Below are 16,631 nucleotides of genomic sequence, written 5' to 3'. Positions count from 1 at the left end.
ATCTCTGTCCCTTATTTTCACTAGCAGTAGACATTTTCTGGGAGTGCATATTGTTATATAGTTCTTGTTCATGGTTGTTCTTAGGAATTCTGGTATTTAAGTCAACACCAATGACAGCTGACATGCCAGAATATAAGTCAATAAGTGCTTCTGTGTTGTTTATGTTATTTATATGCTCATTCCCTGTGGGAGGGTCTTAAATGTTTTTTCACCAAGATCATGGTGCTCTTTCCCTGCATCCTTTGTGTGGCGATCATTCCGGCCAGAACATTATGGGAATTACTTTCTATTCTGGTAATATAATGAATGTTTCTAACGCTAGTTAGAAGGCTTCCTTTGAGCCTACTTTCAGGTCCCTTAATTGCATCACTTTGCATAACATGTCTTCCTCCAATAGTAAGGGGGGAATGCTCTTGCAGGGTCACATTACTGAATCTATATGTTATCCCAGAAAATAAGCAAAAATGTTTTGTTCTCATATCAACCAGAAAGAAGGTTAACATTACGATCCCATGTTATGATGGTGGCTGTTAAAGAAAGCCTGAATGGTTGAAAAGCTCTTGTGTTTTTAGCTGCAAAGAATTCGAATGCGTCAAGTTTCATACTGAGACAGGAGTGTGCTATTCTGGTCTTCAGGAAAAAAACAAAAACCTGGTGTTAAGATCAGATTAATTTGTACTCTTTTGTGGCATTACAGTGCTATGTCAGTTCATATTCTACAGCGCCACCATGTCTTATAGATCATTACATTTATTTATAAAACCTATAATATGACAGACATTAGAGATTGATATTACTGGCTGAACAGTAGTAGGGAATATTGTTAGGGAGAATTCTCTGTAATGGCTAATTTCCCAAACCTAGTTAGTCCCCCAGCAGCTTTGCTGGATTTTTGGGGTTTATTTTTTTCTTCTGCTAAGAGTGAGACTCTTTTCCTCCCACTCTTAGACATGAGTTGAGGTGTTCCTTTGACTTTGTATGTGTTTTATGGGCTATGGGGTCCTTTACCCCATAGGGCTTCATGTGTTTTTGGTATGTGGGTTGCACAGCACCCTCCGTGCCGTAACCCAGGGGTGTCGTAGCGACCCCCAAACATAGACTCCATACCCTGGGACTGACTACTGTCTCCCAGGGCATGTGAAGTCACCATTGGCTTGACTAGTCCCAAATTGTGAACAGAACCAGTACAAACCATCCTATTGTGGACGTACTGGTCGGGGCAATTCGATTGCCCCGGGGTCTGTTCCAGGGGGGCACTGTCCAGTCCCCTCCGACGAGTTTTGGCTGGTGGCCGTGGATACTACTTTTTATATTCGACCGCAAATATATTCCTATGGGATTTTTCCATTGTTCGAGGCTACCACTTTCGAACAGAGCCTCGAACATACCGCCAGTTTATTAAATTAATATAAATTCACTGGTTGGTATTTTTTGCCGAAACTTCCAAAATGGCGTTTGTGTTCGCTTCTGTGACTCCAACCCAAATCGAGCCCTTTGTTCCACTTTTTGGCGGGCTTCTCCACAGAAGCTTCCAAAAGTGGTGCCACTCTGTCTGGGTACCACAGGGGGTGTGGGAGGGGGTTTAGGCACCCTGGACCGAGTTGCCTCGGCAACTCAAGTCGCACTCTTGTGTGATTGGCCCAAGTGATGAGCCTCCCGGCTCACCACTTAGCATGTTTGAGTGACAGCTAGGCTGAATGAATGGGGGTTTTCTGCATAAAAGCAGGGCTTTGGGGACTGGAACTTCAGAAGTCGCCACAGGACCTAAAGAATCCGAGGAGGGAGAAGCCGAGCCGAACTGCAACGACGACACCACTGGTGGAGCCCTGCTGAACCGTCTCACCACTTTTCCCAACGACAGAGGAGATCTCCAGTCTGGAGAGTCTTCTTCCTTTGACTGGTTGGGATAACCAGTTTGCCCGTCTTTTCGCCTTCCTGGACCATCTCGTGGCCGCCTTGCCCGTGCCAAGCGCCCCGGCAACCGGAATACCATGGTTTACCACTACCGCGAAGAAAAGGGTGGTACCTTGTAACCGGGAAACTCCGCGGCTGGTTTCTTCCCTGGCAGCGCAACGACCTTCAGCTTTCCTCCATGTCGAGACCTCCTCTTCCTCTGGATGAAACACTGACTTGCACCCGCTGCCAGGAACAACTGCCCCCGCTGGAGCGTTCTTCCAACTTTTAGGTACTGTGTCCCGCCTGGCTTCCCTTGCGACAGATCGTTCGGGGTGACAGTAAATCCTCGACTTTCTAACCTGGACTAGCCTGGGACCTGTTAACTAACTTTTCCTGACTTGATCTCAATCTTTTGTGAACTTTCTGCAAAGACTTTTTGGGCATAACCCCACTGTGTGATCCTGGACACATTTCGCTTGCTCTCTCTAAGAGTGGGCCTGGCATTTGAACTTCCTTGCTCTCCAGTAGACTTTGCCTAACCTGCCTCACTGTGGTTCTTTGAAAAGTATTGAAATTTGTGTGCTTTCATAACCCTGCCTTTTTCCCTCCCTTTTTTAATAACTTATTAGAGTGCCATCTTATGTTAAGCGCTCACCTCTGTCTGAAAATAAGTGGTGCTTCTCATTAAGACTAGTCTAATAAGTAATTAGGTTTGTATGTATATAATAGTGACCGTGTTGAATTTATTTACCTCTTTGTGCTAGTGTAATTTACAAGTGTGTATTTAAATAAATAATTATATACTTTTACACCAAAGCTCTGGTCAGGGTTTGCTTGTGCTACTGTATCTCTGTACCTATTGTGTATACTCTAAATACTGCCTAACTCATCTTGAGAGAAGTCCGACTGCTCAGCCACAGCTACCAGGTAAATCTGGGTGGTACAGACTGCTACCAATTGGGTTTACTGCCAACCACCTGGTTTTGGGGACTTCCACAGCTGTGACTAAGGAAGCCAGGTTATACTCTGAGCCAGTGGGTTTGGGCCTGCTATGGGGAGGATACCCTGGCCCCTGTCATGCTGCAGGACTTGGGCAGTACAGCACAGGCCAGTCATCAATGTCTGGTATAACAATAATAATAAAAAATAATAATATCACAACATCAGCCCATCAGCGCTGGCTGGGCTTGAAAGCTTAAATCCGGCCCAAAATGCTTGTGAGACCCTGCAGGACAATATTTGTGCAACCCCTCAACTAACTGCGAATGCTCAAAGCTCTATCCGAGCATATCATACAGAAAAAAAAATAGATGATGCAAGCAAGCATTTTGATACTGCTATAGCTTCCCCCGGTACTTCAAGAGATCAATGTGTGGGACCTGCAGCAAACTCTGCAGTTCAGGAAACAATATTGACAGTTTGCAACATCCCAAACACTAACTCAGTGCAGGAGGCACGGGAGGCAATAGCTCAGCATTCTTCCCTAGCAAGTGGTTCTTATGCCTAGCATTCATTGTTTTCGTTTGCCCCCCCCCCTCCCCGAACCACGCTCAATAAAACTCAGTGCTTTGAAAGTGGACATAGTATGTACCCAGCCTTTACATCATAGACTAGAAACATCAAATAGCTCAACATAGGACAGGCCGGATCCAGGAGGGTCAGGTAAGAAACATTATAAACAAATATGGCAGACATTCCAATTATAGTTTAGGTCCAGCCTAATGAGCCTAAAGTAAGCTTAGGTGCACTTGGGGAGAACCACCTATCATAGCTCTGCACCACTTACAAGTAACAGGTCCCTCAAAGGTCGTATCCAGAGTGGAGGAACACAGTATGAATGCACCCAGATCCAGTTGCTCTGTGTTAGATGTTGGAGAGGTTTGTGGTGAGCAGTGGGACATTGTTTCAGGAGCAATTAGGAGGAGCCAAGGGAGAAGTGGAAGCATCTGAGGTGGTGGCAGTACCTGAGCAGGAGGGGGCAATAGGAAAAATGAGGTTTGAGATCAAGGAAGGAACAAGAGCTGAGAGCATTGAACGGATCTACACAATTACTGCACATTGGGAAATTGCAAATCTGAACCGATAGAATAGCAAAATCCCGTTGCGCAGTGATCACGTATATCACTATATGCCATCCCGAATCCCCCTAACTCAACCCCCGCTTACCTTTTTTGACAGCACACACAGAAGTATGCCGTCGACTCTCCTGTACATCTGTGGGGCCAGTTGCCTCCCACTAACTTGGGTCGGAGCAGGCGCCGGAGGGTGCTTTTATGTATTTCTATTTTTTCCCTTTATTGTCCCCTGCTTCCAAAGCTTTTTAAGCGCTGACCTTTTATTCTCATTATATTGTGTCCATAAATTTATCAATTAACATGTAAGATTGTTCAACTCCACAAACATTATATTTTCATTCCCTGCAGGTAGATTGCAAATTGTTGTTTTAATAACCATCAGTACAATTTGAATAGAGCTGTATTTGTTGTTTTATACAGTAGAGCCCTTGATTACAATGGTTTGTTCTATATTTAATGCCTTGAAAAGTCACCGAAGGGCATGAAACATGTGTTAAATACATTGCATATCACCTGCTGAGACGAAGAATAAATCGTATGGAATCCTGCACTCTTAACTACTGTAAATTCGGACTGAGCTGGCAAATCAAATGTGAAAGATGTGTAGACAACAGAACCTATGACTCTACTTGATGAGTTGGCTGACAAATTTGCTATGACATTGCGCTCGGGGATTAAAAATGCGTCAACATTAAATAGATTAGTTTGATTAGATAGATTTGTTTGGGAATCCATTTCATCTGCCCCAAATATTATGAAATGTCTGATTTAATTCAAGTTATCTTGTGTAGACCCCTGTCAGCCACTATTGGTGGCCTTGCAGCGCTCGAATAAGAAAACAAGTAGGGTGGGGTACAGGAGTGAACAAGTGGGAAAGGCAGATTCAAAACCTGTGGAGTTGATGGATGCATCTCGGAGGAACCCTGTTCCTGAGTGTCAATATGCTTTCTATGGGTTTGGTGGGCGGAAGAAGCTTGAGAGTATGTTATCCATAGGGAAAAGCCCAAGATCGGACTACAGACTAAAGACTACAGCGCTTTGGTTCTGGTTAGCCGCTGATGCGGGAGAGTGGGATAGCGTTAAAGAGGAGAGCTTAGTTGTGGCTTGGTTAGAGTTGAAGTGTTAATTGGTGGCCTTATGTGGGGAATTTGTGTGTAGTGTACGGTGGTAGAAGACCTTATAGGAGAGCCAGTTAGTTGGTGGGAATGCAGGAATAAGCCTTACAAGGCAGAATAACCTGTAACCCTGCACTCCTACCACAGACCATTTGCAGACCGGTGCCATTCCACTAGCTCCCAATGCCCCCTTCCTGTACAATGCTTTCCAGGGTGCTCATATAATTTATGGTATGCAGTTAAGCCAAGAAGCCTATGCCACAAAATTGATCTTATAGAGTATCCATCAACAACCACTTACAAAACAGGAGGACGAGGCCAACGTCTGAAGAATTGGCTTGCAACCTTACTCAGAAAATAGGAAGGATGATTGCCCTCCCAAAGTCATAGTATAAGGTGAAAAAGAGGGCAATAAACGATAAGGGTACCTCCCAAGGTCTGTAAGGCCATTAGCACTTTTGAAAAAATAAAGTGAAATTGTTTGTACGATATCCTTTTTTTAGGATTTTACATGTTTTTCCCCCTTGCAGAGCTTAGTTTTCGGTATGTTGGGAAATGCTCTGCCATTGGGCTTCTATGGAATTCTGAAATATCCTGAATAGTTTAGTTTCAGGAAAGCTGCTTTTTTCAGTGCATACATTTCTCTGTAAGATGAAGGCAATCTCTGGTTGCTTCTTTTCAGGCACTTGCAGAAATCAAAAAGTTTAGGAAGGACATAATAGTTATGAATAGCATTTCATGAATTTGCATTGGCTGAGAGGCAGTCTGTCAATAATGAAATCCATTTACTAATAAAGGACAAAGCATCTCTTGTTTCTGGAGTATCTGCAAAGCGACATGCAAGTAGAGACATCAAAACAAAGCATAAGTTGCTTGTAACATTTTAAATACATAAATGGACTATGAAAAACAAACGCTTTTGTGAGCAACTAGTGCAAGATCAAGTTATTGTGTATGCAGCACTAAAACCTGCTTTAAATGGCGATATTGTGATTACACTGCTTTCTGGGAATCTTTCAATGTTATAAAATGCTACTAGCTATACAAAAATAAATATTCGACAAAAATGAAAAAAATCAAAATGGCCAGTCAAAAAGCTAAATCGAAACACGTTGTGTCAGTAAGCGGAGTCATTACTTTGCACCAGTTCCCAAATGTATCCTCATGGGTGTGTAGTGTAAATTGAAACAAACCTGCTACTAACCTGGATTTCTTTTTCCCAGGTTGGACTTGTTGAGCACCCAGATTCTATACTTGACTGACCAACGTGGGATGGGCTGCTGGCACTGGAAGTACCAAACCTCACTCTACATTTTAGTAGATTTGGAGTCAAACATTTAACAGGCATACTTGGACTGAAGGCAGAGTTATCAGGACCTAAAAGTAAAGAGAAAGATTACTTGAAAAATAGTGATCATTTTGAAGCTTCAAGTCAAAATTGCTTCTAAACAATGTGGCATAGATATTCAAAGCAGAATGTGTTTTAAAAAATGCTATGGAAACGCATGTAATTATAAGGCCTTGCAGATTTTATGAACCAAAGTGAGACTCCCAGCCAGAGAACTCCACTAATCAACTTACTATATGTTTTCCACACTTAATTTAGGGGCAATAACAGGCCAACAGTAGGACCAAGGGTGTTAAAAGCCTGCAGGAATAATCATGCGCCAGAGGCAATAGGTGGAAAGAGCACTGGAAAGTAAGGAAACCTGTTTGTCTAAAAAAGATTGAGACCAGAAATTAAGGAAAAAGGATATGAAAAAGACATCCGATTGCTATGCTCATTACAACAATGATCTGAAAATGAAAGTGCAGGTGAATAGGAGCAATCATATGACGGGGCTGTGGACACAAATTCGAAGGCTGATTGCACTAGAGGCAATTCCTAAGAAAGGCCACATACCATAACGGGGCAGACACTTGAAATAAAGGCAAGAAAGGAGAAAGCAGGAGACTGAGTGATTATAACTATCAAAAACATTGGGGCTGACCATCTAGTATGGGAAAGGCTAAATGCACACAAGGCCATCCCACAAAGAGGTTAAGGAGAGTAGAATGTGAGGAAGAGGTAGGAGAAAATTCAAAAAGATCTAAATTGAATAAATCCTGAGAAGCCTTCAAAACCTGGACAGAGCCTAATGCGTAAAAAAAGGGAAACAAAGGAAGAGTGTGGAGTGTGCTCTGCTACCTCTGCACCAAACAGGAGATTAACTTATCGCTGATGCCATGTTTATAGGAGGTCTGGTAGGTCAGAAGGAGGAGACAGGCCAATAGGTGCCATTTTCAAAGCTTTTGTTTCAAAATAATAAAGAAAATGCCTCATTTTGGCTATTCAAAGGGTTTCCCTACGTAACACAACTAAACAAGGTGGCTCGTCATCAGAATGAAAGCCCAAAAGTCTGTCCTCCGGCAGAATCTAATCTAACTGACACTACCACTATTACTACACACAAATTTACCAGGAGAAATTACTCCCTTCTCCTCAATTGCTTCACAGCAAAGTTCTCCTCAATATGAGATTCTCAAGTAGTTCTTTGCCATTTCCTACAATAAACCTCAGTTCTTTCAAGGGGCTTCCCCCAGGTCCTTGTGACCTGTCTCAGATTCTTCAAACTCTTTCTTTGATTTCTCTCGCAATGGCCTGAAATGGGAGTATCTGTTCCAGTTCACAGTTCTAGTTCCTGTATTATTCACACACAGATTGTTGGACCAACCCTTCTTCCTGTGGTTGGTTTTCTCCTCGCTGAAATATACTGGTAAAGTCTTTCTTTGACTTGTGTTCCTCTTATGATTTTCTCATTCACTGGGACGAGTTTGATGAGTCCCTAAGAATTCCTCACTCTTAAGGTTGTCTCGCCTTTCACTGCGAAGAGTATGATGCGTTCCAGCAGCATAATACTGCCTCTTTATATATCCGTACCCCACACTGGGACGAGTATGATTAACCCTTGAGTGATTCTCCCCTTTTGGTGGTTGTACTTCACTGGGACAAGAGGGCTTTTTCCATTCGTTATCTTATGTTTGCTTACAGCTTGTGAAATCACTGTCCCTTTTTACACATACATCCTCTTTCTGAATCTTATTTGTTTTATGATTTTCCCATTCACTGGGACAAGCTTGATGAGTCCCTAAATATGTTGCACTGTCCTGGTAATCTCGCCTTTCACTGCGACAGGTTTGAGGAGTCCCTTAGTGGGCCTCACTCGTATGGTTGTCTCGCCATTCACTGGGACGAGTATGATGGGTTCTTGCATGAAACTCACACTTGATATATTCTTACCCCTCACTGGGACGAGTAGAATTAACCCTTCAGTGATTCTCCCCCTTTTGGTTGGTCTATTTCTCACTAGGACAAGGGGGCTGTCTCCAATCATTCTATTCAGTTTACTTGTGGCTTGTGAAATCTCCATCCCTTTTCACACATAAAACCTCTTCCCTGCTACTGCTGTGTAAGGGTTCTGCGTCACCGGGTCGGAGCTCTCATTTTCCTCTTGCTGTTCCTTCAAAGCCATTCTCTGGCTTTCTTACGACACGCTTCTGTGTGGGTTCTTCACAAGTTTCCCCTTCCAGGCCACCACCTTCCTGCTTTGCTTCCTTACTAGCGTTCTCCTTCGGTCTGTTCTTGGATTCTCCCTGTCTGGCACGCCAACGCAATGCCTCTGCTAAGGCCCTCTTTGTACGTCCCTCCTGGGACTTTGACGGGATTCCTCTAGTCTCTCGGGTGTGCCATGCACTGCTGGCACCTCCCTTTGGTAGCTGTTCCTCGACGTGCAAAACGGCATCTTCCCAGGTTTCCCAGCATCCTCAATCCAGCCGTTTTAATCTCCCAGGTCTCACTTCCTTATTTCATGGCCCTCCTCTTTTCATGAAGACAACTAAATGAATGTCCTTTTGTGTTTGGGCCACATACGGCATAATTCCTCTTGGCTTATACGTCTCAATATTTGAGAAATAAGTATTCTTTATGACTCCTTGGTTCTTATTCTTCACAGTTGTGAACTGATACCTTTCCTCCTTCACATCATAGTAACATATGTAAGAGGGGTCTAGAGGTTTGTAAAGTAACAATGTTACATTAGGTTCTGGAGGATAATAGGAAGGGAGTTCCTCGGTGGAAAGTGAGTCCTTCTCCCCAAGAAGGGTGTCTCTCCCTGTGAGGTCCCGCTTACCGCCACCCCTAGGGGGAATGTTGCATAGCGGGTCACCTCCCTAGTCTCACAGGACGCCCCCTATCCCCAGGGGGAGTGACTGAATCCCTTGATTCGTCACAGAGGATAGAAAGGAGGATGTTAGAACCGTTTCCCTCAGCACTCTAAGGATAGTGAGATGTGGAGTGGCCACTTACTCGCGGCCAGACTACACTGTTTCTTGCAAGCTTTCCTTTGCTCACCTAATGATAATGATGGCTGAGCAATCAATATCACTTTTAGGAGGTGGGCAGGGTGGTTTCATTTGACAAATTTAACATATTAAAACATTAAATGAGGTGGTCTATACAGTCATTTCTGTTGCATGAAATGCTTTTATTCATTTTTGAAGTCATGATTGACAGGACCGCATGGTCACTGATTTATGATATACGACGCAAGATGATCAGAACAAATATCGAAACAAGTAGGCTGCAGGGACTTGTGAGGAAATTGAGGGCGTCCTCACTTTTCCCCCTGGAACCTTCTCTCAGGTGGCCAGGGAAAGGCCATCGCTTTTGGATCCCGATCCTGTGGGTGGATATGTGAGGGAGGATCACCTGAGTGGAGGGAACTTGGAGAGTGGGGAGAGGACGTCCCCAGGTGAGACAAGGTATCCCAATTTCCCTTTTCACAATAAACCCTCCATCCCTCAAACCTGTGTAGGCTTCTGTCATCCCTTCCCATTTTCTCCGACCCCCCCACCAGAAACATCACCTCAACACTGGGATGAGGAAGAGACCAAGTAGGAGGGCACATCCTCATTTGGGTGAGGCCAACTTATCAGCCTTATATTGTTAATGCAGACAAACATCAGTCAAGTACCAAGATTAGGAGGAAAAACAGAGTTATGCATGCTTCCTTTACTTCTAATCTCCCCAAACGCCACTCTAGTACCGAGATGAAGTGGAGGGCTATGGTGCAGGTGGAACAACCAGGCAGGTTCATCTAATTTATTCCTCCAGGGTCAGGCAATTAGCCTTAATGATCCACACTGGAGGTCACTTAACATGCCGAATGGATATACAAATCCTTGCCACATAGCACAAGAGGAGACGGCCTGAAAGCAGGCTGTCGAAAGACGGCCTGGAGCCTGGATGCATGCTGGATAGAGGTGCTGGAGAAACAGGAGCCGTGTCGAGCAGGAGAGAGGGACGACGAGGCCGGCCGCGAGACGGTCTGGAAGTCCTGCAAGCCTCCGTGTCGGGTGCACACAGCAGGCGCTGTGGGGTGTGCGGGAAGCCTGAAAGTGTCTCCCCAACTAGTCCATGGGGATCCATCATCCAGGTAGCCAGGACACGGCCATCGCTGTTGGATCCAGTTCCTGGGGGTGGACCAGTGAGAGGTGGGGAATCCTTGGGGAGTGGGACACCGACAGGTGAGACGTGGAATTCCTCTTCTTTCAACAATGTCCCCCATCCTACCACATAGCATATTCCAAAACACTGCCCCCCCACCCTTTTTCTGACACGAACACTATCGTACAACACAAAAGACAACAGACTAACACCAGAGCAGTTTACCTGCCCCAATACAAGGGTCATGCAAAGTCAGGCAATTGACTAGAATCACTCACACCTGACGGACCGTTCCCTTCCCCACGGGGATAAAAGGTGGAGCACAAGAGCACAGGACGAGCAAGGCAGAGCACACGACATGAGAGCTAACTCAGCATGGCAGTTTAAGAGGAGGCAAAAGATTGCCAATACCGACAGGGTGACAAGGGGAGAAGTGACCTTGCCCTTTCTTATCAAGGCCTGTGAAACCTCTGCAGACAGAAGCAGAAGACCGTGAACAAAGGCCAGCTTGTGTTGCAGCAGATGTCGATGGTACACAAGACCCTCCTCTGCTGATAACCAAGCTGGTCTCTGTGGTACCAACCCTGACTCGAAGGAGAAGAAAGCCAAGCGGTTCATCATGGCAAGTCGAGGGGGAGTCTATAAGAAACCAGACTATGTTGAACGGAAAGTAGCAAACCAACAATTTTAACTTTGGAACTTATGAGAAAGCGAGGGGAATGCCGGCAACAGAGGCGTCCAGCACCACGTGGGTGCTCATGAACAAAACTCTGGGCGATTACCCAAATGCCCTGGGAAGAGGCCAAGAGAGGTCAAAATGGTCATACAGGGGTCTTGTAAAATCCTCTGTACCGTCGAAAATCTTTGACCGCCAGATTGTGAAGAAGGGAAATAAATCCTGCATGGTGAAATCAGTAATGAACTGTGTTTTGTAAAATTGGCTAGAGTGAACCCGGCAGAGGGATGCCAACGAGAAGGGGTGAAGTCTAAAGTCCCATGGTGAACTGTTTGGTCAAAGTTGGCGAGAGTAAACACGGTTGAGGGAAGCCGACCACCAAGGGCAAGGCCCGATGAACTATTTCAAAAATAACATTGAAGATTTGTGAATGCAAAACCAGGGGAAGTGAACTGTCTCTACTCTCCCGAGCCCCTCACCCCACCCTGTCATTTGGGTCCGAGCCCTCCCAAGGGAGATCCAGGGGTGAAAAGTCATCACCCAAAGTTCATTGAGAAAAGGAACGGTTTAGTTGTTTTGTGGAATACGACTGGTGAGGGGTCTGAAGAGAGGTACCCAGGGGGTGAAGCCGTCACCCAAAGTATATGTGGAACAGAACTTCATTTTTGTTTGTTGAATGCATCAGGCCCCTCGAAGGCAAGAAACCTTTTGTGAAAGGAGACTCAACCGTCGAAGAACCTGATAGCCAATACGGAACTGTTGGATCATCCTGAGAAGGCTCAAGTGTGCTGTGCTCCAAGGTCCCACCTTGTCCCGTGCTGAAAACGTAGGGAAGGGAGACCCCTGGCAATCACATCTCGACCCTATTATTTGTGAACACTCTTTCTGTATTGAAAACCCTATTGCAATTAGTTGTATGGAATTGACAATAGGTTTTCTTGGTATAGGCCCTTTTATTTTGACAACGCCATGAGGATTGCCATATTTTCATTATTTATTTATTTATTTATTTATTTATTTATTATTTATAACGCGCCGCAGCTCGCAAGCATCAGGGCGCGACAGAAACACGAAGGGTGAAGAGATCACGGGACTATGTATAACAGAAGAGAAGGACTCAACATGAGTCCGAAGCCGAGTTTGTAACAGATTACCGAAAGAGTAATGTTTTCAGCTGCTTTCTAAAGGAAAGATAGTTACTTTCAAGCCTAAGATTAGCCGGAACCTCATTCCAGAGAGCAATTGCCTTGGTGGGAAAAGCCCTCCCAAGTCCTGTGGCTTTTACTCTGGTATGGCTGGATTTGAGTAGCCCTTGTTTAACTGATCTTAAACATCGGCTAGGTTCGTACCAGTTAAATTCCTTTTTGAGGTATGATGGAGCCGAGCCGTATAAGCAGCGATGGACCAACGTCAAGGATTTGAATTTAATGCGCTCCTCTATGGCGAGCCAATGAAGGCCTATTCTGTCTGTCTGTCTGTCTGTCTGTCTGTCTGTCTGTCTGTCTGTCTGTCTGTCTGTCTGTCTGGGTAATATGGTCACGCTTGGGTTTCCTAGTGATGGATCTGACGGTGTTGTTTTGAATAATTTGGCATTGTTTAAAGCAGTTGTTGCTAGACCCAAGCATCAGTGCATTTCCATAATCGAGTTGGGACAGGATGGTGGCTCTAGCGATGGTGGCGCTATTTTTGGCGTTGAGGAATGGCCTAATACGCCATAGTAGTCTCTGATAGTACTGGCAGTTTCTTTTAAGGTATGAGACCTGTGCCTCCGATCCCAGAGAGGATTGCAGGTACATGCCGAGTGTTTTAACTTTGTTTGTGACTATGATGTTGGAGTCTTTAATGTTAAATGTAGAATAGGCAGGGCCTATATTAGATGGGGCTTTTGTGGATCCAAATGTCATGAGTTCTGTTTTTGAACCATTCAAGAACATCCAGTGAGCCTTCATCCAACTCTCTATGGTGTTATAGATGGCTGACAGTCTGCCACTGTCTGTAGCATGGTCTCCACAAAATTCTATGATCAATTGTGTGTCGTCTGCGAAATTAGTGAAATAAATCCCCAGCTGTGAGAGGAGGGCGCAGAGACAACGAATGTATAAATTGAAAAGGAGAGGGGAGAAGCTGGCTCCCTGTGGGACGCCGCAATCCACGGAGTTAGAACTAGTGGAATGTCCGTCCCAGGTGATTTTGGAGTTTGTCCTCCAAATTTGATGGTCGCCACTTGCTCCCATCTTAGATTTAAGTTTAGGTTAGGTGGGGGCGTAACCAACTGCCGAACGATGAGCAGGTGAAGTCCTGGAGCTCCCAGGCAGCCGCTGAAATCCAGTCCAAATCCTGTGTAAACTACTGAGGAACGAAGTTGAAGTGCTGGAGTAAAGTACAGTTGGCTTCAGGAGGGATACAGAGCGAGGTGCAGCCACTGACACTTGCCAAAAAGTCTGGAGCCTCGGCGGGAAGAGACGGTTAAGATGGCCACTGTGGTGCTGTGAGATAGAAGGGGGGTTTGTGAAGTGCTTGTGGACGCCCAATGGCATATTGAATCCTCCGGGACTAGTGAGGACCTGGTGAGAGTGGAGGGGTCCCCAGCAGGGGTTGAGATCCTGCCTGCTCAGCCACGGAGAAGAGTGGATCGGGTGGAGGTCAGCGTGACGAGCCGCCGTTGAGAGCCGCGCTCTGTCTCAAGGTGTGCGACACGGGGCTGCTCGTGAAGACGGGGGCGGGGGGAGGCTTAGTGGGGAGCCAAGCACTATTGCCCGAAGAGGAGTGGCCAGGTGCGCACCGAGGAGAGGTGTCGGCGGATCCAGCGATTGAGATCGCCAGAGCGGATCGGCAGAGTGGTGCCGTGAGGAGGGAGCCTACACTGCAGAGCCGGAAGCCTGTACTGAGGCACTGCAGGTGCGGCCGCTGGGGTGAGGGCGGTGAGGCTGTACTCCCGGATGAAGGAGTGAGCGGGGGCCCGCGCGATAGGGCCCGAACGGTCAAAGACATTGGAAGCCACACGGATCAGGAAGGAGGAGGGGCCCAGTGACTGAGCCTGTTGAGAAACCACGGAGGCTCTGGAGGTCATTTTCCCTTCGTCAGTGGGAAAGATAGGACGGAGCGGTGACTCCACCAGCGGAACGAGACTCTGGGGGTCAGCCTGTCTCTCTCCAGGTGGCCTGAACATTCTGCTCTGGCTGCAGTGAGGGAGGGGAAGGGGGTCCTGGGAGTGGGGTACCCCCCTGGAGATGCTGAACGCGGTGAACAGAAGGGTCCTTGGAGACAGGACGCCTGGGTGAGAAATAGTGCTGACACTGGGGACTGCTATGAAAGAGGGGGCGCCGGCTGGAAGATTCAGGTGGAATCGGACATTTTGGGCACGGGAGCGCCGGCGGAGGACGGCGGAGAAAGAGGTTGGCTCCTGCGGGAAGGTGCAGGCGGAATAAGTGATTTTGGGCACGGGGGTGCGAGCTGAGGACAGTTCGCAAGATTCGCGCCTGAGGGAGAGCCAATAAGAGCTTGTTTACCATGGGCAAAAACCAGCAGCAGATGGAAAAATATACGGAGGTAAAGGACAGACCCCAGAGACAAGAGGGACTAGACCGACAGGGGGGGGGCCTCGGGGAGGAAGGGCGCTCTGTGACCCAGGATGCGCTAATGGAGGCGATATAGGTCTCCAGAGATACCCTTCAGGAGAGCATCAAAGAGGTAGGAGTGGATGTCTCACTGGTGAGAGCGGACCTCCGCAAAGTGTGTGAGTTACGGAGGTGGAGCAAAGGGTCAGTACGGTGGAGGACGATGTTCATAAGCTAAAGAATCAAGTGGCGGGCCTGATAGGCGCAACTCGAACACTGGAAGTTAGAGCGGAGGATGCCGAGGGGCGCGCCAGGCGCTGTAACATCCGTCTGGTGGGGGTCCTGGAGAGGGAGGAAGGGCCTAGTGCAGAGCTGTTCATAGAAAACTTGATCCTAAAAGTCCTGGGGATCAAGGGCCTGTTCAACCTCTTCACTGTGGAAAGGGCGCATAGGGTCCCAGAGAGATCTCCGCCGACGGGTGCCCCGCCGAGTGCTGGTGGCCAAGATCATGAACTTCCGAGACCGAGATGCCATTCTACAGGATGCTCGCAGGGTGGGTCATTATGCGATTGGAAACGCAAAGTTGAGAATCTTCCCGGATTTCACGCTTGAGGTGCAGCGTCAGAGGAGATCCTACGATGCGGTGAGGAGCCGTCTGCGGGAACTGAATCTAAAATACATGATGTTTTTCCCGGCGAAGCTGAAAGTGCTGTAGGGGAATGGGGGGAGTCATGGTTTTTCACCTATCCGACAGAGGTATGGGACTGGTTGGACGCGAGGCAACATAAAGTGGATCCCTCTCTGGATGGTCCTAAAGACCATCCAGAGAGGGATCGGGAGGCGGATGAGTGTGGGTAAGGCCCGCAGGGCACCGGTGAAGGAGACTCAGGAAGAAATTGGTTTCCTGGGAATGGGGTGACACAGTGGAAGAAGGGGGGGGGAGATGTAGGTGGGGCTGCATGGGGCAGATGGTGATGCCCCTAAGTTAAACAACGTTACCAACTACCAACCCCAAGGGAGGGGAGGAAGAAGGGTGAAGTAGTTTAGTGGGTCTGCTGTCATGGTGGAAGAAGGGGACAGGTGATGGAGGGAGAAGGGAGGGGGAAGGGCCTGGGAGGAGAGCAGGGAGGGGGAAGGGCCTGGGAGGAGAGCACCAAGTTGGGGTTCGGTGCAGGAGGGGGTGGAGTTGGATAAGACAAGTGGGTGTGAGATTTGGCACAGTAGCTAAAAGTGATGGGGGGGAAGACGGGGATGGTGACTGACGCATGGGAGAAGGGCTGAGGTGGGAGAGATTCTGATATATTGAATGAGTAAATCAGGAAGTTTAAAAATTGGGACATGGAATGTCCTGGGTCTTGGGAACTATCAGAAGAGGAGGAGGGTGGTGGAATATTTGAAAAGGCAGGGGATTCAAGTGGCCCTGCTACAGGAGACACATCTGAATGCTGAGGTACTGGGGAGGCTGGAGAAGTTGTGGGGAGGCCAGGTACGCGGCACGGCGTACTCAACCCAGGCGAGGGGTGTCCTTATCTGGGTGGCAAGGGGGGTCCGATTGAAGTTGGAACGGGTGATGATGGATAGGGAGGGTAGGACAGTCCTTGTGCACTGTTTGTGGGAGAATAGGTCACTGTTGTTGGTTAACTCATATGCGCCAAATGCAGATGAGAGGGAATATTTCCCCTCGGTGCTGCGCATGATGGGGGCCCATAGAGGGGAAATGATAATATGCGGGGGAGATTTTGTCACTTGGATGAACGGTTGGACGGATGGGGAACCAGAGGGGGGCCAAAGAAATATATGGTGGGGTCGCTACAGGAGGTAATACGG

The 16,631-nt window shown here is 47.2% G+C and overlaps 1 protein-coding gene across 1 annotated transcript in view; it reads right to left on the bottom strand.

Annotated features, from left to right (window-relative positions):
* Positions 1-16,631, bottom strand: part of MASTL (microtubule associated serine/threonine kinase like) — a 1,019,298-nt gene that overhangs the window by 365,053 nt on the left and 637,614 nt on the right. Inside the window, exon 7 of the mRNA XM_069648115.1 lies at positions 6,291-6,463. Coding sequence (XP_069504216.1) covers positions 6,291-6,463 — 173 coding nt within the window. The remainder of the gene's footprint in view (positions 1-6,290; positions 6,464-16,631) is intronic.

Source organism: Ambystoma mexicanum, chromosome 2q (assembly GCF_040938575.1).
Source record: "Ambystoma mexicanum isolate Mex_15411 chromosome 2q, UKY_AmexF1_1, whole genome shotgun sequence".
Classification (NCBI taxonomy): domain Eukaryota; kingdom Metazoa; phylum Chordata; class Amphibia; order Caudata; family Ambystomatidae; genus Ambystoma; species Ambystoma mexicanum.
Note: the sequence above shows the minus strand (reverse complement) of the source record. Positions and strands in the feature narration are given on the sequence as shown.